This window comes from Homarus americanus, unplaced genomic scaffold, assembly GCF_018991925.1.
Source record: "Homarus americanus isolate GMGI-L3 unplaced genomic scaffold, GMGI_Hamer_2.0 scaffold48220, whole genome shotgun sequence".
Taxonomy (NCBI): domain Eukaryota; kingdom Metazoa; phylum Arthropoda; class Malacostraca; order Decapoda; family Nephropidae; genus Homarus; species Homarus americanus.
Genome location: NW_024755060.1, coordinates 1,847,093 through 1,872,714, shown reverse-complemented (window position 1 = coordinate 1,872,714; position 25,622 = coordinate 1,847,093). Strand labels below are relative to the sequence as shown.

General features: G+C 37.7%; 1 protein-coding gene across 6 annotated transcripts in view; it reads right to left on the bottom strand.

Moving 5' to 3' along the window:
• Positions 1-5,375: 5,375 nt before the first annotated feature.
• Positions 5,376-25,622, bottom strand: part of LOC121856347 (FYVE and coiled-coil domain-containing protein 1-like) — a 36,752-nt gene continuing 16,505 nt past the window's right edge. For 5 of the 6 annotated variants that reach the window (XM_042351845.1, XM_042351846.1, XM_042351850.1 and 2 more), the window contains 14 exons: positions 20,195-20,422; positions 18,903-19,388; positions 16,283-18,049; positions 15,409-15,564; positions 14,917-14,991; positions 14,350-14,493; positions 13,792-14,004; positions 13,415-13,527; positions 12,250-12,456; positions 11,312-11,415; positions 10,446-10,705; positions 9,812-9,901; positions 9,283-9,479; positions 5,376-7,935 (listed from right to left, as the gene is read on the bottom strand). In XM_042351845.1, the coding sequence (XP_042207779.1) occupies positions 7,809-7,935; positions 9,283-9,479; positions 9,812-9,901; positions 10,446-10,705; positions 11,312-11,415; positions 12,250-12,456; positions 13,415-13,527; positions 13,792-14,004; positions 14,350-14,493; positions 14,917-14,991; positions 15,409-15,564; positions 16,283-18,049; positions 18,903-19,388; positions 20,195-20,422 (4,167 nt within the window). In that variant the 3' untranslated portion in view covers positions 5,376-7,808. The remainder of the gene's footprint in view (positions 7,936-9,282; positions 9,480-9,811; positions 9,902-10,445; positions 10,706-11,311; positions 11,416-12,249; positions 12,457-13,414; positions 13,528-13,791; positions 14,005-14,349; positions 14,494-14,916; positions 14,992-15,408; positions 15,565-16,282; positions 18,050-18,902; positions 19,389-20,194; positions 20,423-25,622) is intronic. The other variant, XM_042351847.1, reaches the window with a different exon arrangement.

Below are 25,622 nucleotides of genomic sequence, written 5' to 3'. Positions count from 1 at the left end.
GTACTGTACTGATGTTGTCTTCATTATCAGGGAAGGAATTGTGTTGATCTGATGATGATTATTAGTCACATGAAGTTAGGTAACAAATTTCACAGTTATGTTTTATCTTATGCTCAGTCTGGTATTTTTTATTTATTACTGTTTGTTCTTGTATCTGAAGTGGTGAATTTATTTTCAGAAAAGAGAAGCAGGACCTGGAAGCTGGGAGCAACAAGTATGTCCTCATTCATCCCTCCTGTGGGAGTCTTGCCTGTCTCCCCGACCTTCCCTCTCAGGGAAGTAGAATTTGTGGTCCCACACTTCTCTCCCATTTCTTTTCCTTCAACCTCTCCCATTCCTTTGTGCATTGAGAGTTTTTCTATTAAAATCATGATGCTATATAACCATCAGTAACCTTTATTGTATAATGTTGGTATTGACCCATTCAGAATTATCTTTGTTAAGCATGTGGCACTCCCATGGCATGTACAGTACAGTACAGTACAGTACACAACTCTTATTTAGTGCCAGCCCTGAAAAGTGTTTCTGGGTAACCACTTCTGGAACTTCCTCTTCATTAACCGTGGCAGTTTGGAAACTTTGCATCTTGAATTGCCTTGAGTGGCCCACTTTAATTTTTCTATAATTTTAAAGTGAAGTTGTACAGTAATTGAAGTGTGGGGAGAACTGTTCTTATCCTCACACTCATAAATGTACATTGGACACACACATGTTAAATCAAATATAGGTTTCAAATCTTTAGCTATGAAGTTAGCTGCCTTCTGGTACATCCAGTTGTTTATCTTATTTTTTTCTTTATTAACAAGGCTAACATATTTTTGTGATATGTTTAGAACTGGAAATAATGTAATGTATTGCAAAGTAATGTAACATTAATGTACAAAAGCAAAGCATGAATTGAACTCTTTTTTTTTTTTTTTACTTGTGAAGCCACTTTACAAGAGCTGTAGATATTAAGTGTGCACTTCTTAATAGCCCAGGTGATATTGTTGACATTATTTCAGATGTAAGTGATTATTGGAGTTGTGGAGTTCATTTGAGTAGGCAACAAGAGAGGCCAAAAAGCACCATTAAAATATAAAACTAATCCTCATGCCATGCCCGAGCTAAAGACCAGAGCACTGATGCGGTACAGTGGTATATCTCCGTAAGTATTTTGTTGATAGTTTACCCCGGAGTCATACAGTTGAGACGACGAGACAGGTGTTCATTATAGACCCAATCATTGTAAATCTCTAATTCTGTAATAATCTTCAGTTAACTACTAGTGATGGGTAAACGGTAATCACGAGCTTCTGATTCTTTATTTTTATACTCTGATTTTTTGGTGTCAAGACTGTGTAATAATCCTAACCCATGAACTTGTTTTATAATTGCCCTGAATTCATGTACAGAAATTAGGAGTTAAAGGATGATTGGTTGATACGTTAAAAGAATTAGGTATCGTAGGTCAGTCGTGACGTGTTAGTTAAACGCATTACCCGAGAAAATAATAATTCCGTGTCCTTTTGCTTTGAGAAATGAGGAATTCCTGTGCGCCAAAATTGCACTACAGTTGCTGACTGATTATATGAATTTGATAATGGCTGTGAGTGGATGTATAGTAGGTTGTAGAGATGCAAATGAGATGTAAATGAAACTTAAATGAGTTCTCCTAAATTGCATTGACCAGTGTGCCATTTCATGACTCGGAAGCCGATGTGTATTAAGATTTGTAAATGCCAGGCAGCCTTAGTAAATCACCGAGAATGTAGCCAAGGAAAACTCACAGATGTCATTTGTTTAGCGATGACGAGATTTGTTAAATTTTTGAAAAATGTCGTGCAGATGAGAATTTTGTAGACGTAGCCAGATAATAATAGATGTAGGCACTTTGCAGAATGTTCCATGGAGTGTCTTGAAACTAGTTGATTTTACAGTAGATCTACAGTAGTTTGGTTCCAAAATGTTGCAAGTATTACTGCAGTCAGGTAAACTTTCAACTGGACCGTGGTAACCCTCTCCCAGTCGCACAGACTTGGACCAATAACCATTTAATGTAACATACTCCACCGTCTAAACTCCTTTATAAACTAAGCATTAATTTTTTATCGTGCTTGTCGAGAATTTTGTTATTAATCACCGGGATTTGGGGGTCGAGTATTGTACTTCCAGAGAATAGCACTTCCCAAGTATTGCATTGCCTGAATAATGTAGTTCTTGATTATTGTATTCTTGAGTCTCACGTTCCTCAAGTTTGTGGCTCTTGAATCTCACGTTCCTCAAGTTTGTGGCTCTTGAGTCTCATGCTCCTCGTGTTTGTGGCTCTTGAGTCTCACGTTCCTCAAGTTTGTGGCTCTTGAGTCTCATGCTCCTCGAGTTTCTGGCTCTCGAGTGTCATGCTCCTCGTGTTTGTGGCTCTTGAGTCTCACGTTCCTCAAGTTTGTGGCTCTTGAGTCTCATGCTCCTCGTGTTTGTGGCTCTTGAGTCTCATGCTCCTCGAGTTTCTGGCTCTTGAGTCTCATGCTCCTCGTGTTTGTGGCTCTTGAGTCTCATGCTCCTCGAGTTTCTGGCTCTTGAGTCTCATGCTCCTCGTGTTTGTGGCTCTTGAGTCTCACGTTCCTCAAGTTTCTGGCTCTCGAGTGTCATGCTCCTCGTGTTTGTGGCTCTTGAGTCTCATGCTCCTCGAGTTTCTGGCTCTCGAGTGTCATGCTCCTCGTGTTTGTGGCTCTTGAGTCTCATGCTCCTCGAGTTTCTGGCTCGTTGAGTGCAATAATTTTGTTTAATTCTATTTTAATGGAGAACACTTCCCTGAGTTTTAGTGATGTTAGGCATACAGACCTACAATACAGTACACAGTTGTTTTGATAGAGTAGATGACGTATACATTAGGTGCTTCTTGACATACTTAATGGATTGCTGGCTCACATGTTTATCTATCCCACTTTCTATCTATCTATCTGTCTGTTTGTCTATCTATTGATCTTTCTATCTATTTAATACATTCTATGTATATACAGTAATGCCTTATTCATGGACTTTAGGGAGTGAATCTTGATGTAAACTTGGTGTTGTGCAGGATGGCAACTGTATTTAACGACTTTTAGGAAGAATCACCGTACTTTATATATTAACATAGTAGACCTTTTATTACTTCATACTAATCAGCAATAATGTTAATTGAAGAGGTGACAAGACGGGTTGAAATATGTGGGTAAAGGCGTGTTGTAAAATGTAGGTAAAAAAGCGTTAAAAATATTGGCATATATTGTAAACAAAGGAATACCCTCTTATTTCTGTGTGCTAGTGATCAGTATTGGTCGTGTTCGTTTATTTACACGATATCGGAGAAATGAACCACACTTTGAAGATTACGTTTTAAGTAATGGTCTTTCCTTTCGCTCTTCTTTTGAGGTCTGCTTAATTCTCGGTGGTATATTAAGTGGCCGTCCATGCACACGTCTGGGTATAGAAGTGCATTTCATAGGGCTTTAATGTGCTTCATTCAGTACAGTACAGTACAGTAACCAGTTTGGGATTCTGAAGACTTGAGTCTATTTTTGTTGTTGGGAGAAACAGTGTAAAGGTGAATGTTATTATTTATTGTTCATGCTCCTTTTTAATGCTATAGCTTGAAAACAGTAGGATTTTTTATGTATATTATACAGAATTACTTAATGGACTTGTGATCTTGGTGATTATCTACAGTAGGTGACCATTATTATTATTCATCTTTTGTGATAACTGTGTACTTCTAATATTGTTAAATCTAATGATCATCAGAATGATTAATTTGTAAGTTAGTTTATATATACAGTATATATATATATATATATATATATATATATATATATATATATATATATATATATATATATATATATATATATATATATATATATATATATATATATATATATATATATATATATATATATATATATATATATATATATATATATATATATATATATATATATATATATATATATATATATATATATATATATATATATATATATATATATATATATATATATATATATATATATATATATATATATATATATATATATATATATATGTGGAAAAGTGAGCCACAAATAAAATATGGATTTCCTTCAGTATGTTCTTTAGATAAAACTTTTCTTTTCCAAATCAGATTAAATTTGTGCTAAGACACAACTAACTTTTATTTCTTGGCTCATAACATGTTTGCTCATTCAGGTGTGTAAAACAGCTATATTCAACATTTTAAGGATATGAGCAGTACAGCAAGCAAGTCTTTAGCATGTTAGCTTGTGTAGAACATTGACAGACAGTAACAATAGAAGAAACATCTGTAGAAGTATTGCTGCTGCTGTGTTAGTGATCTGAAGTGGCTGAATTTAGTCGAGTTCCTCAGTCATTTACTGAATGCTGTACCACCATCCGCCACTTTTAACCTGAACATCTTCCCAGCACCAGTATGTGAAGTTGTTCATGTACTTATACTCGTTTACGAAAGCAGTAGGTCGAGTCAGTTTGAGTATCAAGTGATCACTGTTTCAGCAATGTTATCTTATTATTTTGTTATTATTGATCAACACTTGAGACAGTAATTCAAGAATGATAGTTGATAATATAGGAGCCTGAAGGGACATGTGTTGCTGACTGCTGGACTTTAAATATATTATAGGATGATGATAAATTATAAGTGCAGTCCATCATTCTTGTATTTTTAAAGTGTGGGGTGTTTCTTTCCACTTCTAAACTTGAGTTTGGATGAAATATATATATTGTAGGTGTTAAACTGCATTTAATTTGTTAACCCTTTATTGATGGTATCCTGTGTTGGCACATACTGTTAAATATGTCAACACAGTCATGTACTTTGCTTAGTTCACAGCTCCCATATATTCAAAGCGTGTTGTTGTGAAGATCTGCCCACCATTGTTCTCCATCCAGTCATATACCTTGTGGAAGTTTTAACACACTACCCATGTTATGTCTCCTAGCAATTACACATCTCTACACACTTGATAGTCATCAGTTACAATTGTGAGTATTTAATCCATATTTTTTGTTATCATGGCAGGAATGAAGGCAGACATTTATGATACTGGCAATTCTTAAAGTGATGATTACGTTTGTTGTATATTGTACTTGGGATTGTGCTAGCTCTTCTCTGGGACACAATATTGTGTTTGGACAAGTTTTCAACAGTGCCGAGACTAATTTGCCAAGTATTTCTGACACAAAAGTAATTTATTGAACAGTGTTGGGTATTGTTGCTTCATATACTACTCTATTTTTAAAAGGAAAGTGTATTTGGTACAAGCAGGTTTTAATAATCTAAAATTATTTGAAAACTGCTGTAGTGACATCCTAGGAGTTGAATCAAGAAAAACAGCAGACAAACTATAATAATTTATTAAGCAAAATATCAACATTGCAAAATATATTTATACACAGATATTTATATATAGATATGAACCTAGTAAGATAATATATTGCTTTGAAAGTTTGCCCAGGTCATACTGTGTAGTATGTCATACACTAATACAAGACTGTAATGAATAACTTAATGGAATTTGATTCTGCATGGGAATCATTCATTATTCAATACTATTATTAACATTGTGATGATGTTCATTTACTGCCACTACTTAACCCTTGTTATAACTTGTACTTTAGTATGCTGCTCTGACAGATATTTAATAATTATATACAAAGAACAAGCATAACAAAGGAGCACAGTTAACTTTCACTGCCTACAAAATCATAAAAGTATAGCACCTTTGTCTTGATGGCTTCCATGGTAAATGCGCTCGATACATTTATAATAAAAACTTCCATCCGCAGCACAATAATGCGTAACTCTTCCACCACATAAACGGTCACTGAATATGAGTACAGTACAGGGGATGTAAAAAGATGAATAACAATGGGTCAATAAATAAAATAAAATGAGGCAGGAAGCATTATGTAAAATAAAAGTAGTAAGCCTGGGTTCACAAAGTAGTTGTTAATGTGGTACAGTTGATGACGAGAATGATTTAATTATTAATTCTCAGACTTGTTCGCTGTGGTCAGTGAAGAAGGTAGGAAAAGCAATCTATAGGATCAAGGGCAAATTAATTAGAGATTTGGAGATATTAAAAGTGATTATAAGTTACTCTAATCAAGTACTTGTAAAATATATATAGATTATTACAGTAACATTACAGAAAGGTTAACTGCAGTGTTGAGACTAATAGCTGTTGCTAGAAAATTTCTCACTTTATAAAGTTTCACCTTAAAAATAAAATAATCCCAACAATGCCCTGAAATTAACATAAATACAACATCTAACCTTTCTATTGCAACCAAATAGTAAAAGCTATTTTAAATCATAAATCATTCCGTAGAGGGCTCGGCTCCAAATAAATTGGTAGATTTCGTAAAGACCTACAGTACAGGTAGCAAACGAAATACAGCTACAAATTCTTCCTACTCGTCAATATTTCCTGAGTCTTGGTTCCCAACTCTGCATAGTATAATATGTATGTAGGTGTGACACTGCTGGAGGGGCATCTGTCCACTCATTAAAATTTCTGAAGCGTGTACACTACTCCAGAGGTACAGTATTGTATCACAAACAAGTATCTTGGAATAAACATTTGGTGAAAGCACTGTGTTGAAAAATTGTCACTTAGCATAATGTTCTTAGTACAGCTCTAACATGTAGTATAGTTTACTGTATATACTAAAACTACTTTATTTAATACTCTGTATGTGCTTACCGTACTTACTTAACATTTAAGGTAAAAATATTTTATAAAAGTAGTGATATACATAAATACAAGGAAACACCGTATAATTACGATGGAAATAAAACTCTCTCATTCAAAAAGTTTGATTGTCTTCTCTATTGTTTAGTCTATAAAGGCACTGTTGAAATATCAACAAGCAAACAAATGAAGCTCGTAGCAAATATTTTTTAACAAATGGCACGATATAGTGTTAGTCATAAACGACGACCGATCATTACGACGTAGAATATAAATAATTTAGTTTTGATGCGCAAATGTCGTGATTGTACAGTTACTCGTGTTAAAATACATCACAACATTATTTGCTTGTGAGAGATGTTGCAGTCGATACAGATCATCATATATCCTTTAGGCATAGATAAACATAAGTAAAGTTTCTTTTGATTAAAAATTAACAGTACAGTACAGTACGTCAGATCGAGCTAAACGCTATTAAATGTCCCGTTTAAAATTTGGCACAAGTAACATAACGTTTACTTGTTTTTTCATAAAGTATTAAAAAGTGTTCATTTATACAACAAATTAAAACTTGTAAATTTATATTAAGACTACAGTATATAATTACATTCAGATACAGGTGTACGAAGAGTTCACAAAAGTTAACGTACAGTGAAGTTTGTTTACAATAAAATATAAAATTGATCACCAACACAACCAAGCTTTTGTCTCGGCTTACATGCATAGTACGTAACAAATTGCAGTAGTGAGGAACTATTACAGTATTGAAAATTATAAAAAGTAAATTTCTCAAAAATTAAACATCCTTCAGGTATTTGTTGTATTGGTGAGCTGCAAAGATTAATTTGTTAACTGTTAAAAACCAATATTTCATAACTACTACTTTACATAAACACTAAAATTCTCACTTTTATACAAGACATTCTGGATGAGACAACAGTAAGGGATTCATCAGTCATGTTCTCCACAACATAGACCTGATGAACACTACTTGGGCAACTTACAGGCAGTAGTTAAATACACTGTAAGATGTGGCAAATAATGACAACAATCACATAGGGGCGAGATGGATGAGACTTAAGGTTTAGGCAGAGAATCTTCAGGTGGTGTTGGCAGAGGGTGTAAGGTCGTCACTGGTGATGTTCCTTCTAAATTTGATTGGTTGTCTAATCTCAAAGTATAGGTTACTTTTTTGGCAGTATATCTGTAAGAAAAATATAAGTTTCTTCAAGACAATGATGAAAGAAATGCATTTATTAAGCACTTCCCGGGTTCTGTAATGACATTGCCAAAATTACAAATATTTTCCAGAATAATCTTGGTATGTCATCCTCAGAATTTGCTTCCAGACCCCCCAAAAATGAAGAGATTTAATGGAATTTTCTTTGTATTTTTGAGAATTAGGCATTATTTCTTCCTTGGAATTTTTCCCCAGGTCTGGAAGAAAATTCCGAGGAAGAAATGATGTATAATTCTCGAAACTATATCCATTTTTTTTTCTGAGTCAGGGAGCAAATTCTGACCATATTCTTGTAAATTAAATTAAAAAATCCACAGCCTAAACTGTAAGGTTTTGACCAAAAAACTAAGGTGATTAATTACTTTAGTGCATCCAGAATAACACAAAAACATCCCCATAAAAATATCACAGGTGGTGATTAATTAGTATTGAAACACTAAAATTTTCCCAGTCATTAGGACCAGCAGAACTGTCCCTAGGGGGTGCAGGGGCCCCTCTTAGGTCCTTACTACCCAAAAGTGACATCTTTGGGTAGCAAGACTATAGTCTTTGGTGCCAAAAGTGACATCTTCTGGTAGCAAGACTTGGGTGCCCAAAGTCACATTTTTTGATAGCAAGACTATAGTCTTGCTACCAGAAAATGTGACCAAGACTACAGTCTTGCTACCAGAAAATGTAACTTTTTCTGGTAGCAAGACTGTAGTCTTGGGTGTCAAAAGACACATTTTCTGGTAGCAAGACTTGGGTGCCCAGTCACATTTTCTGATAGCAAGACTATAGTCTTGCTACCAGAAAATGTGACCAAGACTACAGTCTTGCTACCAGAAAATGTAACTTTTTCTGGTAGCAAGACTGTAGTCTTGGGTGCCAAAAGACACATTTTCTGGTAGCAAGACTTGGGTGCCCAAAGTCACATTTTCTGGTAGGAAGACTATAGTCTTGCTACCAGAAAATGTGACTTTGGGCACCCAAGACTACACAGTCTTGCTACCAGAAAATATGACTTTGGGCACCCAAGTCTTGCTACCAGAAAATGTCACTTTTGGCACCCAAGACTATAGTCTTGGGTGCCAAAAGTGGCAGGGTATCATTAATTTTTTTAATGTTTAATTTTAATAAGAAAATCAATCACAGTAACATCTGCTAATTATTTTTTCACTCCAAATTTAATCATGTGATGAATTAATGCTATAAATCCACTATACAGGTATATATACAGTACTGTACTTTACTTTACTATCCTTAGCTTTCATCAGAAATCTAAATGAATTGAGACAAATTTAACTAATGTAAAAAAACAAATCAACTTGCCTAGAAAAGGAGTTATCAAAGACCAGTGTGTATACTCCTGGCTGCTTGGTGAGCAACCTACCCCTCACAGCTGCCCCCTGTGTTGATGCTACTCTGGTGGTTGGAATTAAAACTCGCTGATGACTGGCTGTTCCTTCTTCATCTGACCCAGAGTGGCTGTTAACTTGGGGCTGATGTAACACAGCAAACGACACACTCTGTGGGACGAGGCGTTCTGATAATCTTGTATTCAAAGTATCAGTTCTCAAGATACAGATTATAGAAAAGTTAAATTAATGTATACTGTACAATAATACAAAATCTATTAATTCCATTACTAGTTGATCTGAGGCTACAGTAATATAACACAATGAATGAATGATAAACAGATGATATAATTAATCTGTGAGTCTTACTTTAGATACAAGAGTTTATTAAATAACAGGTGAATATAATAAGTTAAGCTGCAAATATTTGACCAACATTAATAATGAGTTTTATTTTAGGTTTGAATACAAGTATTCAGTGAACAACACTAGTTGAGTCTTACTTTAGGTTCTGATACAAAGTTCCAGTGAAGTATGACCCCGACCGGCAGATCAACAGGCACCAGGACTCGTGTTCCCGCCCCCACCCACACCTGGGAGCGAGATAACAAGATAGTCCTCAATGGCATAGAACACCTGCATTAGATCTCAAAGGAAAAGAACAAGGAACTTTTGTAGGAATAATTTCTTACTGCCTGTTTGTGATCACAATATAAATGGGATTTATTTCATAATGTACTGAAAACAGATAACTTGTAAATAAATTGTTACTCTAAATATAATATTTATTACAAGTTTACAATGTTTCATTCTCCTTTGAAGGCCCTTGTCAGTGAGGGATGAACTGCATTATGTCATGTCTTTGAGTAAGTACAGATGATCACTGGTCAATCCCACATTCTTTTAAATTTCTTCACCAGCTAATCCCAAAGTAGCAACTGTTAACTCTGTAACTATATGGGCATGAATTTAATTTGAGTACAAGATCTTTAATAAAAATTTTAAAGGCCAGCAATGTCTCGGCAAACATTCCACTTTGAAAATAAAACAACAGAGTGGATGACAAACTATAGAAGGCTGTGATGGAGGGTTCCATTACCAATAAATGACCGGTGTAAAGGAAAGTTGTCACCTTACCTCAGCATTCGTGGGTGGTGATTCACAAAGGGAGTCCGGGGTGAGTATTTCCTTAGTGGCCCGAGTCTCGGTTATTACGTCGCTAGCACTGGGAGGTGACCCACTGCTTGGACTAGATGATAATTTTGAGCTTTGTAACTCGTCGTCAGATATTATGGCATAATCGTCATCGTCTGGTTCTTGGGAGCCAATCGGTAATGGGTGTGATAATCCTGTGGTCTGCGTTACTTCTGTTCCACTCTCCATAGAAGTTCCAACGACTTGCAAATAATTACCAAGTCTTAGAATGTAATTTTTATATTAAAATTGCAGCTAAATAAAATTAAACTGAAAAAACACAATTGGCAGTAAAACTCGGATGATTTTCTAGTATTACCGAGCCTAAATTAACCCAAACCGGATATAATTAAATAATCTGATATGAAGTGAAGTCAAAGTCTTTTCAAACATGGCTATTAATTATAACCTAACAATTTATTTAAACTCAAAGATAAATAAATTTTCATTGAACATAATGTAGAAATTTTGCCAGTAAATAACCACACCTACTGCATGGTGATGGCAGGAAAAAGGTTAACACACACACACACACACACACACATTCTCCCTTCATTGGTTGTCACTTCCCTGATTCACCTCCCAATTCCACATCACTCATCTAACTTGCATCTCTCTTCATCACTCTTGCTCTTTACCTCAACTGTTTCCCCATCCATGAAGACACTAAACCACCTCAGTCCAACACAGTGTGACTCCAATACTGACAATCATACCTCACAGTACACTCATTTTACAGTGGTTAATAAAAGGTTGGCAACTTATACAACTTCGAAGTAAAAGTTTCTTGTCTTGTATCATTTACTTACATCCATCATGTGTGTTGTTGACGCTCTGTGGTGCAGGTGATGCTATGAGTGTGGCCAACTCTGCCTGAACCGAGAAGCAGTCATCACACACCCTGACCCGTCGACTGTGGAGAAGATTGCTATGTACAGTAATTATGTCTTCTAAAAATGACATTGTAATAGATACAAAAAATTGTCATAATAATCACTATTTCTTATTACTGGCAACACTTCCTACCATTAAACATAATGAGGAGACATAACTACAAACTAACATATACAATTAGTGTGAGAACCTGTAGTTCAGTTGGTAACACTGTGGACTCCCAACCTCAGGGTGACAGGTTCATTCCTATACTGTACTGTAGTTGGTCATTTAACTGTTGATCTATAATTGAATTTTTACTTGCTGAGATGCTTTCAAACTCTCACCTTATATGATATACAGAAGCAATTACAGTACAGTGTATACCAAAAGAACAGTTACCTATTAATCAGTTATGGCACACTGTTGTACTCTACTAAGTACTATCAAGTACTGGGCACTACAGTTTATGTATGCTCTTGGTAACTACAGTAATTTCTTCATTATTCATGAGTGTAAACTATCTCAGACCAATTATAATGTGAGAAAGCAAAATAATGTAGGATTTCACTTGGCTCAAACACCCGCATAGCTTACTGTACTTTGAAGTAATATATCAGATATTTAAGATTTTTAACTTTCCTCCTGTGTTTTGGTCCTGGCCAAATAAAAATTCACAATAGATTACTGTACTGTGTTCAAAGATAATAAATTTATCAAGAACAAGGAATCTGAACCCATCTCTATCTAACCTTTCTGTCACCTCATGTAAATTACAAGAAATATAGTAGATCTACTGTTTATGTATTAGATATATACAGTATGTTCTGTACTGTATATAAACAACTATTGTACACATATAGCTGGCTGGCACCTGGATGCTGGGGTCATAATCCAATTGTCGGAGCAGCCAGTACAGAAGATGCGGCCACAGACACGGCAGTGGTGGCGTCTACGCGTTAGGGAGAATGCCACGTTACATCCCAGGCACTTCTGAGCACTGCTGTTGTCCATCCAGGCTCGACCACAACCCGCAGCACCCTCTAGACGGATATTAGCCTGCCAGAGGGCATCCTTCTCTCTGGACAGTGTACAACACATTTTCACACTCAAACTCTTTCAGAAAATTAAATTACTATTGGTAAATTATCTATCTGTTAGTAAAACTACTGTTAATACAACAAAACCTTGTGTTAGTTATACATTAAGTGTGATGAAGGTTTATAAGTACAACTTGTGATATTATGGTACAAACTTATACATGGGAGAAGACACAAGTGCCACCCACTCATGGTACAGTGCAGTGTGGCTTCTTAACCAACATACACAAGTACTGTATCAACAGGGGCTGCTGTACTGTATGTTGAGTGAGATAAAGAATCTTGACAACACTAACACAAATTTATATAAAATAAAATACTCAAAGTAATTATTGATATTACTGATCATTCAGTTAAAAGGAAATCTGAATATCTAATCATAAGTAACAATGAATATGATAATAAGAAATGATGTGTAACAAACAATGTAAATATTACATTACTATACTGTACAGTATAGCACAAAAGACATGAGCATTTTACTTTATCTTGGGTGAATTACATTAAATATTCATTTTGTTTACAACATATATAAGTTGAGGATATGAGTAAGCAAGTGTGGGCTTATCTCTCTATTGCAGGAGTTACTAAACCTTGGGTTCTAATATTCAATGCTGAGTGATAGTGCATCTCAGTGTGTGTTTTCCTGCACATATCACAAAAATGTATATATCGCCTTACAGCTTTTCATGGATATCTTTGTCCTCTTTTGTTGATATGTGAGGTGTCCCACATGTGAGGACAATGTTGCTGTTGTAATACAATTATTCAGCCAATCTCCACACAAACCCATAAGGCAGAGAGTACCTGTGTACATTTTTTGAGATGTGAAGGAAAACACACACACACATTTTCACCCTAGGACTGGGAGATAAAAATAAAACATGCTAACACTGCTTAACAAACCAATGCTATTTGATTTACAAACATATACCTTACCTCAGTAACTGAATAATCTTCTCTCTCAGCTGTGCATTGTCATCATTGAGCTGCTCAGATGCCTCCCTGGTGGTGGTCAGTTGTAGTAGTGTTTCAGCAACACTGTTCTGGGCCTGCACACACACACACAGTATATTATTAAGAGTGAGAGAACAAGAGTATAGAAACTGACTCACTGTGTTCTCTACCCATTAAAATTATAATTATGTTCAAAATACTGTACAGTACTACTCTCAATATAATGTACTGAAATCTATTTTACAATGATCAGTTTTAATGTACAGTATGTACTTATGATCATTATTATTGATGAACAGTTGCCTTACACTGTACCAGGTGTAAGTATAGTCACACATTACAGTCTTCACAATAAATACCTGCTGTACTCGTTCATCTAGGTCGCTACAATGACTGTCCCGCTCAATTAGATTTTGCCTGAGTTCATTGGCTTCTGAAGAAAGGTTATCGTGTTGAATCAGTAAATCCTGTTTTTGAGTTGCAGCTTCTTGTTGTAATGCAGAGATTCTTGCTTCCTGCTCACTAATTTCTGTTGCTGCAGCAGTGAGAGCCTTGGCCTTTTCCAAACTATCCTGTAATGTGGTAATATAATCTAACTATTGAACATTAAAATGCCTAGTAAATAGAGTTGTGCAGTGTAATTATTATACAATTATACCAAGCTCTATTATTTTAATGCAGAAGTATAAGTTAAAAGCTTGAGACATGGCTCTTTACCTGTATATTTTGTCAACAACATTCATGTACTGTACACTATAATCAGCCAAAGTTCACACAATATACACAAACTGATTTTAATCCAATCATTCCAGTTAAAAAATTGAATCCTAAATACCCATAATTGGGAATAAATTTTCACTTGCATAAATGGTAGTTGGCAGTATGAGTCGAGGCAGAGGAAGTGTGATAATATTTACCTTTACTGCTGTTTCCTTCTCAATGTCCTTTGAAGAAATCTGGAATCTCAAATCTGCAACTTGCTGCTGCACCATAAGCATTTCTTCTTTCAGCACCTTATGTTCATTGTCTAGTTCACTGTGAAGAGTCTGAAACTCAGTGATCTGTAAATAAGGAACTCATGTTACTCACTGCTGCTGGAGCTTCCTTATAAACTATATCAAACACCTTCACTTATGATAAGTGGAGACACCATTTTACAATCCCTTCCCAAAGTGCTGCAAGTTCCTTAACACTACAAAGTTCAAGGGGCCACACTTACAGACACTAATAACATAAGAGGATCTTTTACTGAACATATCTGAGATCTTGTTTTGATATACTTTTAGTACAGACACAGAGACACCTACCATTTCTATGTCTCCCTCTAGTGCAGTAGTGAGAGATTTCTTGTGTACTTTATTCACAATTTCCAGCATTCTTAGTTTCATTTGGAATACAGTACTTTAGTCTTTATTGGGTGAATCATTTGTCCTTATAGAAGCTATATAGTACAGTACTATGGCTTGTGGCTATACAGTATTTACCTGTGTATTGGCTTGCTTCAGCTTAGAGAGAGCATCTGTGGCTGTAGCTTCACTCTTGTTTAATGTTCCCTCAAGCTGGAAAAAGATATAACAAATATTCCATCATCAGCATTAGTTAAAGTAATGTAAAATAACGCCAATGTTTTAATTTAGTATAATTAAGTATCTACCATTAATGTGTTCAACAAGTTAAATAGAGATGTCCCAATATCACAAAAACACAAAACCAACTGTAGAAAAGACTATTTGAATATTCTTAGCACAAGCACTACAGTTTTTATATTAAGAATTACTGCCGGTATATCCTATGTTATTTTTTTTAAACCTTAAATGGCAGCTAATGGTTCCCTACTCTGTCCTTACAAGCGCTAAAATAGAACACAAGGAACTGATAATGGCCACCATCCCTACACCAAACTCCCACTGATAATGGCTGCCAAATGGTTAAAGAAAATCACCTTCACCACCTACCAGAAGCTGTTTATCCCATACCTCCTTAACTCTGTCAGTAGCTATGTGGAGCAGCTGTCCTCTCTCCTCGTACTTGTCTTTAAGGGCGTCTATCTCCTCCTGCAGGCTCTCGTAATCCTCCTCTCTCTGACTCAGGGACGCCACCTTCTGCTTCAGCTGTTCTTCTGCCTCACTGATCTGAAGGACACCAACACATATCACTGAACTGAAGACAAATGGTTTGATATTTACTGACAACTACTGAAGGCGCTCTCTCTCTTCAGTTACACAGGCCATCACACGACACTCAAAAGAGCCGCTTGTCTAAACTATACAATCTTTATCTTTATCAAATGTCAATTAGTGGGGACTACAACACACTACTGTATGTTAGTCATGACACTCACTGGTCTAGTGGACCGACATGAAGAAGCACACTGACTAAACATTATACAGCTGGACATTGTGAGTAGATAAGTGACTTCACATAACAATAAGCATGTTGAGAGGTGAACGTGTCAACATTACTGAGAGGGAGCATCAGTATAGGTGCAGATTATATAAGTTAAACATCATATAATACATCACATGGACAGTTTCAAGTAAATTGTTCTACACACACATACTGTTGAGAAGCATATTATATCTCTGCTACGGTATACAAATAAATGTTAATATGTTTTTATGGGAAGATAGATACATGTAAAGGCATCATAAATACGGTACAGTGAAAACTTATTGAGAAACTCTTAAAGAAGAGTACGTATACAAGTCTTCTCATAAAAAAATTGGGATTCTCAAAAAATTCAGGGGTCAAAATTCATTGTAAGTTGCACGCTTGTGTTAGAAGATTGTTAGTTTTGATCCACACTGAAGACATGTCATCCTTATAGTTGACAGTTTACTGTGACAGTACCTTGCCATTACGTTCTAGTTTGAGTTCATCAACACACTTGCCCAAGTGTTCCAACTTCTCTTCCATCTGATGCCTGAGTCTCCTCTCGGCCTCAAGAGCTTCCGTCAACTGCGCCTCAACGCGGGTCTTCTCCTCAATGAGTTGGCTGCATCGTTCCTCGAGTTTCTTGTTGTCTCTGTGAAGAATTTCAATCTTTCTTGGAAGGAAGTTGATGAGTCGCTTGCTGAGGTCGCCGTCGACGTCCGAATGTTCTTCCGTCGGGGAAAATGCCTCGTCTGCACTTCCTCCCGCAGTGTTTCCTTCTTCCTCGGACAAATTTCCGGGAATACCCGAAGCAGCAGAGCCGGTGTCTGCCTCGCTCATATAGGCTGTATCAGAACTCTCTGGCTCAGGACTCAATATTTCTAACTCAATGTGATCTGTTGTGTAGTTCTCAAGTTCTTCTTCCTCTTCATAGTAATCCTCCTCTTCATCTTCATCTTCATCATCATCTTCATCACTCGAGCCATAATGTTGGTGAAGAGTCGAGAGTCTGGAGGCCAGAGTCAGTGATCGTGCTGTAGAGGCCATAAGTTTCTGATAGAGGTAACTGCACTGCTCCTCCAGGTGTTCTAAACGGGAGGCGTGCATGTCCTCTCCCTCCATGGCGGCGACCATCGAAGTAGACGTGTCGTCGTCCGCATCGATAACTCCATACTCAATGGCCATGTCGAGCAGCAGGTCAACGGGAGGTTCAAATTCTGAATAAGTGCATGGTGCAGCTGCCGCCCCTTGGTCTTCGGCCGCGTGATACTCTGCCGTATTGGACTCCGCTGCGTGCTCTGCCATTCGTCTCCGCTCGTTAAGTTCCTCCCTGAGGGAATTCCACGCTTCCTCACTCTCAGTATTCATCTGTCGAATCTTGTGCCATTGTTCACGCGAGCACTCTAACTCCTCCCTCAACTTGTGGAGGAGTTCTCTCTTCTCCTTCAGCTCGTATCTGAGAATTGACTCTGAAGTATGTAACTGTGCGTGTTGTTCCTTCATGTCCGACACCAACATCCAGGTGGTGTGCAACGCGTCGGAAACACCGAGCAGCCTCGTCTCCTGCTGAGTGACGCGTCGCTGCAGCTCGACGTTGAGCACCTGCAGGCGCTCTATTTCTGTAACTAGAGACTTCTTCTCAAATATTAGTTCTCTTAACTTAATATAAGTTTTACTGACACTATTAGACATTTCTTTAAAGTCTTCCTCTGATGGTAAGTTATTGAAGGCTGTGTTGCTGTTGTCTGGAGGACTGACCGCGTTGACCCGGGTCTTCTCGGTAAGCTCCAGATCCTCGAACAACTTGGTTAATGCACTCAGCTGCCGAGACATTTTCTGGTTATCGTTGAAGTAAGTATCCAACTGGTCTTTTAAACCGTGAATAATAATTTCCTGGTCGTCAATGACGGTTTCGTAATCCCTAACGCGTCTTTTAAGTTCGCAACACATTCTCTCCGTCAGCTCAAGTTTACCAGTTGCAAAAGTAACTTCTGCCAAGAGTTTGGGGATGTCCTCCACCTTCTTGATGGTAAGACGGGGATCTGGCAGGGAGTCGGGCACCTGGATCCCCACCTCCTCCCGACTGGCTCCAGAGTCTTGACGGATTAAGATGCCGTCTCCACTGTTGTGAGACTCGTTGTCACTGTCACTAACTCTGGTCTTCCGCTCAAACCAATTAGCACTCACCTTGCGTATGTTTGTCCTCAGAGCGGTCTTCTCCTTTTCCGCTGTGAGACATTGTTCCTGAGGATAAAATAACACAATAAGTGCAGTTCAGTATTACAAAATCAATTTACAAAATTATCTTGTAGAATAATGTCTTACTGAAATAATGTGAAATATTATTGTCGTGGAAAATAATTTCACAAAATAATCATGAACAAACTTTCCTCTAGATGTATTGTCTAAGTCAATTTGCTGAAAGATAAAATGTTTGGCCTCTAGCATGACAAAGTAAAATTGTTAGTAACCAGACACTGCATCAAAAAAATATTTAGTAACTGAAGAAAACAAGCAATCAGAAGTTATTGCACTTGCATAAGACATAAATTAATATGTTGTGTAAACCTGACACATTGTATTAGGGAGATTGTCTCATGATAACAAAGTAAAGCCAGTGTGTCTCAGGCTGTCTCCTACAGCACTTTGGCAGGGAAATTAGGTCATCTATTTTAAGGTGTTGACATCACACTGATCAAGTCTGAGCACAACTACAGGTAACAAAGCTCCTCTGACCCTGCATGGCCATCTGACCAAACACATGTCTCCTTGGATGGGAATTCAGAGAGGCATTATGGCTTCAGGAAATGAATTTTGTGGAGGAGTGAAAACAACAGCAGTCACACTAACATCAGATCCCAATGATGTCAAGTTGAATGCTGCTTTTTTATACTGTACTTCAAGGGACAAACATAACTCAGTGTGTTAAAACTCAGCCAACCTTAAATCAGGAAAGGTATTACATATTATTAAACATACACAACAAATTAGTACTTAAGAGTCTTTGTAGTTATAGATGAGAAAGATACAAATTGGGGGTTTGGAGAGACAGATTATTTGACCATTGTGTGAAAAAAAAAAAAAATTGAACACAAACCCGTAGCGTCTGATTTTCCTTCTCCAAAATTTCCAACTTGGACTGGTAGTGGTCAAGCACCTGCTGGGGAGGAGGTAAAGAGTCCGTGTCTGGCTGAAGGATCACGCTGGTGGGCTGTAGCGCTGGACTCCGCTCAGGTGTCACGGTCACCTTGGGCACGGCGGTCACGTCCGTTTCCTTGAGCAGTGCGTGTACTCCCGTAGTGAGGCGGTCGCCGGCACTCACCGTCTCCTTCAACTTTTTCTCTAAACTAACAATTTCGTTCTTTAAATAAGTCTCTTGAGTCTGTAAGTTATCTACTTGTGTTTGTAGTTCATTAACCTGGTTCTCCATACGTTGTTGTAGACACTGTAGATCACTGCACTTAGCTCTGCTGGCTCTTAACTCCTCTGATAACTGCTCACACTGTACACACTTGTCTGGTGTCTGACTGACTGCTGTGTTTTCTGCGTGCTGTGGGGGACTCACGTCGGACTCCTGCTGAGTCTGATGAAGAAGAAAAAATGCATCAATTTTGCAAGTTTCAAAGACTGAAAAGCTAAACAGAACAGGTTAATTGTACACATGCTCCAAAAAGTATTATCTACTAGTTTGTGTTAGACAATACAATATGACACAATGGACGAAGGATTTTGACAACCCTACGGAGACAACAAAGTCGCGGCGTTCATTTTGGAATTCGTCGAACCCGTCCATAAAGATAACCTTTTGGTGTGTGTGTACATTAGTCAGTGTGACAGAGTTTAAACAAAGCAAAGCACAAACTCTTAATGGTAATGAGGGAATATGGCGAGGATATCTTGTTGTGACAAATATACTGTATCTATTAACTGTACTGTACCAAGTTTGACTAAAATCCATAGATGGACACATGGATAGTAATGAACACATAAGTAAGGTCATATATCAATACTTAAATTCAGCTTTTATAAATAACTTGGCACTCAGCATGGCACCTAACAACTTGGCACTGTACCTTGACATTCACACATGACAAACTGTCTAATCATCTCCATTCACCTGGGAATTATAAGTGGTTCAAGAGGACACGTTACTGAGAAGAGCTAAAACCATCAACAAAAATGGCTGCTCCTCCTGACAGATTATATCACTGCTTCATCAAGTGTGTACGAGCAGTGATGTAGTCGGGACGACGAATGACTCTATTGTGCTTAACCCCTTGTGTACAGGGTCTACAGGGTCCTCCCTCTGTTGAAACAAAATCCTCTGGCATTAGTCAAATAAAATACTGTATTAAAAATGGTGTCCCTGTAGTGAAAGGGTTAACTCACCTGGTCCAGCTTGTGTTGTAGTGAAGCACATGATGCCCGCAGTGTAGCATTATCATCCTCCAGAAGAGCCAGTCGATCATGTAGGGAGGTCACCTCCAGGCTGGCCTCCATGTTGACGAGTGTAGTGTTGTGTTGAGGGCTCTCGAGGCAATCTTGTGATGGCTCGTCCTCTCCCACAGGAGCCATACCGGGTGGGCTGGCCAGCTGAGGTGATACTGCTTCACTCACCTGTAACAAAATGACTTACAAACAGATCCTACGATAAAAACACTAAACTCTCCCACTTGTCTTGTTCAGTACTGTAGTGTACCTGTAGAGGCTAACTTGAAACTTAGTAAGAAAATAATCCAAGTTAGACAAGTGATGTTGGTATATAAAGAGTGAACAGCTGGTGGTGGTGTGAGAGGTCTGGCACTAGGACATCTGGCAGTGTTGGGAGGTGTGCATGTGGGTTGTCATGTGTTGTGTGTGATGCAAGGTCCTTATGGCCGTCCTCTCATGCTTGTAACAATTATAGACGAGAAGAGTAATTACAATATGATCACCACCTGAACACTGGCCCACTCCAGCTTATTTCACCTGAAGGTTAACCACCAATAAAACTATCCTAACCTAATCCATCCAGGTAGCATTTGGGGGTTTAATCATCAGGTAACAAATCTCAGGTGATGAATTATGACATAAATAACTTAACACTATTCATTACATAACAGAACATTCCCTGCACTGTATATAAATTCATTGTTATACGATGAACCTATTTTTGTGCTTATAACACTGATCAATGTTCAATTTTTGTGTGTGTTTATGCCTTCACGTCCTTTTTACAAATGAGACCTTTCCACACCAAACGCCTGGACCCTGGGAATGACAGTCTCTCACCTCTTATATGAATCACTAATAATGTAACATGTTTTTAATGACTAAGGCTCTCTCTCTTCTCTCTCTCTTTCTGTCTGTCTGTCTCTTTTTCTTTCTCTCTGTGTCTCTTCCTCACTCTCTCTTTCAGCTTCTCCCCCTCTCTCTCTCTTGTTTACACCTTAAACACTGTACTGTCTTTTCCACCAAATATACGAGACAACGACCGATCCCTTCATCATGTCGGTTAACTAGACAATTGTTGCATCACAAAATAAATAAGATGGACACTGCAGTAACCTAAAATCAGTATATATAGTTATTTGGCATCAAGATAAATATATAAAGGCACCACAAACATCATCTCTGACCTGTAAATTAGTCATAAGTTTAGGAACATCCCCAACCTTGAAATTCTCATAAAACCTGAAAATCCCTCAAATGCAAACACTTGTTGGGTGGTGTGAGTGGTAGTGAGTCAGGGAGTCAGGATGTTGACAGTATGTAGCCAGCTGGTGGTGAATCTATCTATCTCTCTCTTTCTCTATCTGTCTCTGTTTTCTTTCTCTAACTGTCCCTCACACCCAACCTTCTCTTTCTGTCTGTCTCTCTTTTTCACATCACTCACTCTCTTTCTGTCTGTCTCTTACACTCCCCTCTCTCCTTCTGTCTATCTCTCTCATCACAAGTAGACACATATTGACACACTACACCAAGTAACACAAGTACACATGACACACAGATACAAGGACGTAGGTGTAACAACAAGCAACAGGTGAAACAAGGTGAAAAACACAAGGAGTGGGTGAGGATCAGTTGGCCTGTGTGCACGGTTCACCTGCCAGGGACACAAAGATACTATGGGTCTTGCCTCAGGGGGCATCAAGGTCGTCTATGAGTTAAAATAATGGCTGAGAGAGAGAGAGAGAGAGAGAGCCCTAAGCCAGATAAAACATGCGATATTAATAGTGATTCACGTAACAGGAGAGGAAGAGCAGATTACCTGAAGTGAAATAAGCCGGGATCCCTCGTCTTGACATAATCTGGGAGAGTCACAAATAATCCTGACTATGACTTGGTGGGGAGAATAGTGAATGAGTCAACACACACATAATGTTCTTAAGACAACAAATAATATCTTGATGCAGGATAAAGGCAGTGTGACTCATCCATGGTGTGTGTGTGTGTCTAATATGACCAACTATTTTTTCAATACATTTCAGATTATAATTATGAAGTTTAACAGCCCAGTTTATAGCACCTGATGAGTAAACACCTTAATGCTAACCTAATCAAACTTAACCAAACCTAAACTAACCTAGCAAAACCTAACTTAACCCAACCCAACCCCCCCAGGTGGCACTAGGATAATTAATCATTGGGTGAAATAAGTTGGGGGGGGAAGGAGGGGGGGGGTGATCTTCAGGTGTTCCTAATTTCGTTTCTGTATTCATAAAATATTCTGAGCAACATTTATTTCTGTAAACACCTCAAGTGAATCATTATTTATGTATATTTATCTTGCTTGGAAGGTCGGCGGCAAGGTGGTGGTGAGGTGGGCGGTTTTAAATGATGACCTTGGGTGGTATATAAACAACTTAGGGTGAGGGGGGGGTGTGGGTGGGAGGGTGTGGGTACAGGGGTGTATGTACAGGGGTGTGTGGGTACAGGGGTGTGTGGGTATGGGAGTGTGTGGGTACAGGGATGTGTGGGTATGGGAGTGTGTGGGTACAGGGATGTGTGGGTATGGCGGTGTGTGGGTACAGAGGTGCGTGGGTATGGGGGTGTGTGGGTACGGGAGTGTGTGGGTACAGAGGTGTGTGGGTACAAGGATACAAGACAAACAATACATAAACAAGTACAATATTTGTCAGCTAACATTGTCACAAAGATATTTTAGCTTCTCTTTTAAGAACTTAATGAGCTTGTAAAATTATGAAACATTTCTGACATGGATAAGGACGGATGACAAATGAATGACACGACACAGCAGATGACAAGACAATGGATGACACAAAATGACAGATGACACGCAACATGATGGATGACACGCAACATGATGGATGACACGCAACATGATGGACAAAACCAATTAAAAAAATATTCTTAAATCCAAACAAACAACAAAACAAAGAATATAAAGTAAAAAAAAAAGAACTAAAAACTAACCTATGAACTTTTTTGAATCTGCCCTTGATGTCATAGCTTGTCTCAAAGGTGTCCACACATAAAAAAAACCCACCAAAACAAATGACTTACGAATTTCTGGGAACAGTGATTCTTGGGACCTGAGGACCAGAGTGACGCATGCCTTTGTTTTGAGCTTCTCCGGGGTGGGGTGGGGTGGGGTGGGGTGGGGCCAGGAGGTGAGTTTAACCTTCAATGATCTCTTAAGCTATTTATATTCACCTCATGCATGCTGAGGACCCTTCTTGCACGAGAGAGAGAGAGAGATATTTATACATAGTTTTAGTCTCACACAAAACACAGGCAGACAGACTCACACACACACATAGGTACCCACCCATAAACACACATACAAACATTCCTCCAACACACAGAGTACTCACAAATACATTCTTGGCAGAGCAACCATCATCCTTACTATCAACACTACTACTACCCTCACTTACACAATCCCAAAAGTAACTTACACATGGACACCTTGTTAAGTACATTAAAATAGTCCTGTTTATAACCATTACTTTTACCATTGTGAAGGTGTCCCTTAATCCAACCAATCTCAACCTAATCTGTCCTAATCTTACCCTAATCTGTCCTGCTCTTACATTAATCTGCCCTAACATTCATCTAATATTACACAAATCTGACCAAAATTTAACCTTATCTGACTAAAACTTATTCTAATTTGACTGAATGTCCCTGATCTGATCCAATATTCCTTTAATATTTACTCAAAATCTGAGCAATCATCATTCTGACTATTTAACTGATTCAGAAGACTATTTAACTGATTCAGAAGCTCAACAAAACTATATGAGGTAATTTCAAAGCAGCTAGGTGTTGTGTGTTAGGTTCCAAGAGTAACACGTTGCTAGGCTAGTGAGTGTGACAGATGACCCCATTCATCTCAGTCAATCAAATAATCTAAGTAAATAGATATGAAACAAAACTTGACCTGAACTATCTTACACACATATGGATTCTCTTCACATTTTATACAGAGGTTCTACTTTACATAGTGATTAAGGATTAGGGTTCACAACTGAGAAATTCGAGTAACTAGTAGTATTTAGAATATTGAAAAGGTCAATTACACTGTGCCCGTATATATTAAATCATCTTTATATACATTTTCTGATAAATATAAACTACGTATCTTTACTATATAAACACGTTATTTTTATTTTTTAACAAAATGTTTTATGTAAAAAATTCCTAACATATTGAAGTCTGATTTATGGAGGTTTTACTACTACAGTACTAATACAACAATACATTACTGTAGGTAGGTGAGCACAGTACTTGTACAAGTCAGATCACAACATTCCTACAATATGGATTATTTGGATGATGATCCAGAAATAATTTGAACTTTACAAGTTATACAATGATGTAAAGTATTTAAAGGTTCTCACAAAATACATAATGAAGCTGAATTGTCTTTCATGTAGATATAAATATATTAGAAAATCTGCACTGAATCTGCAGAATTACAGAAATACATTATATTGAAGGCTTTAAAATACAAAGTGGAACTATTACCTGAAATATCCCTTTAAAAAAATATATATACTGTACGTATATATTACTGAAATCGACTCAATGGTTTGTGATGACCCAAAAGGAATTAAGTATTCTGAAACATGTAAAGAAATAGAGTAATACAAAATAATACTTATGATCTCCTCAGAGAGTTACAGATTAGGGGAAGGTCGAGGATTTCCCGGAACATAAATATCACTTTCAACAAACAGCCAAGATGTGAAACGCCCAGACTGATAACTCCACAAATACCCACAAGGTTGAGGATTTACTAAAACATCCAGAATAAAAATACTAAATCTCACTGACAGAGACTTGAAGCCTTTAAGAAAAACATTTATCTTCTTTTTCCTAATACTAATTTGTAAAATGTTACTAAACATTCTACAGTTGGTACAAAAGAGCTTTTAAAATACTTTCTAGAAACACATGACTAATTCACTCAGAAATCTACTCAAAAGGTCCCCAAAACTCCCCAGAATAAAGAAGTGGTGCAAGAAGGAACAGACAGCACACCTGACTCTCAGAATGTTGGCAGCACTGGGAATTTTGGCGCGCACCTCAACTTGGCGGGTTTTCCCCTGGAAACACAACAACAGCGTGTGTGACGTCACGGAGTTATTCTCGCACGGGTGACACCTTCACCCTTACGCACTGTAACGTGTTTCCTTCCCCGTGTACTGGGAAACATACACCTCGCGGAGTCTCTACCTTAACCACGTGGTGCAACACCTTATAACCAAGACCACACCCATGATCACAACCTTTATATTCAAGAAAATGATCACTCGGCTCTACATCAATTATTCCTCACACGTCTCCATGACTGCTGCACACAAACATG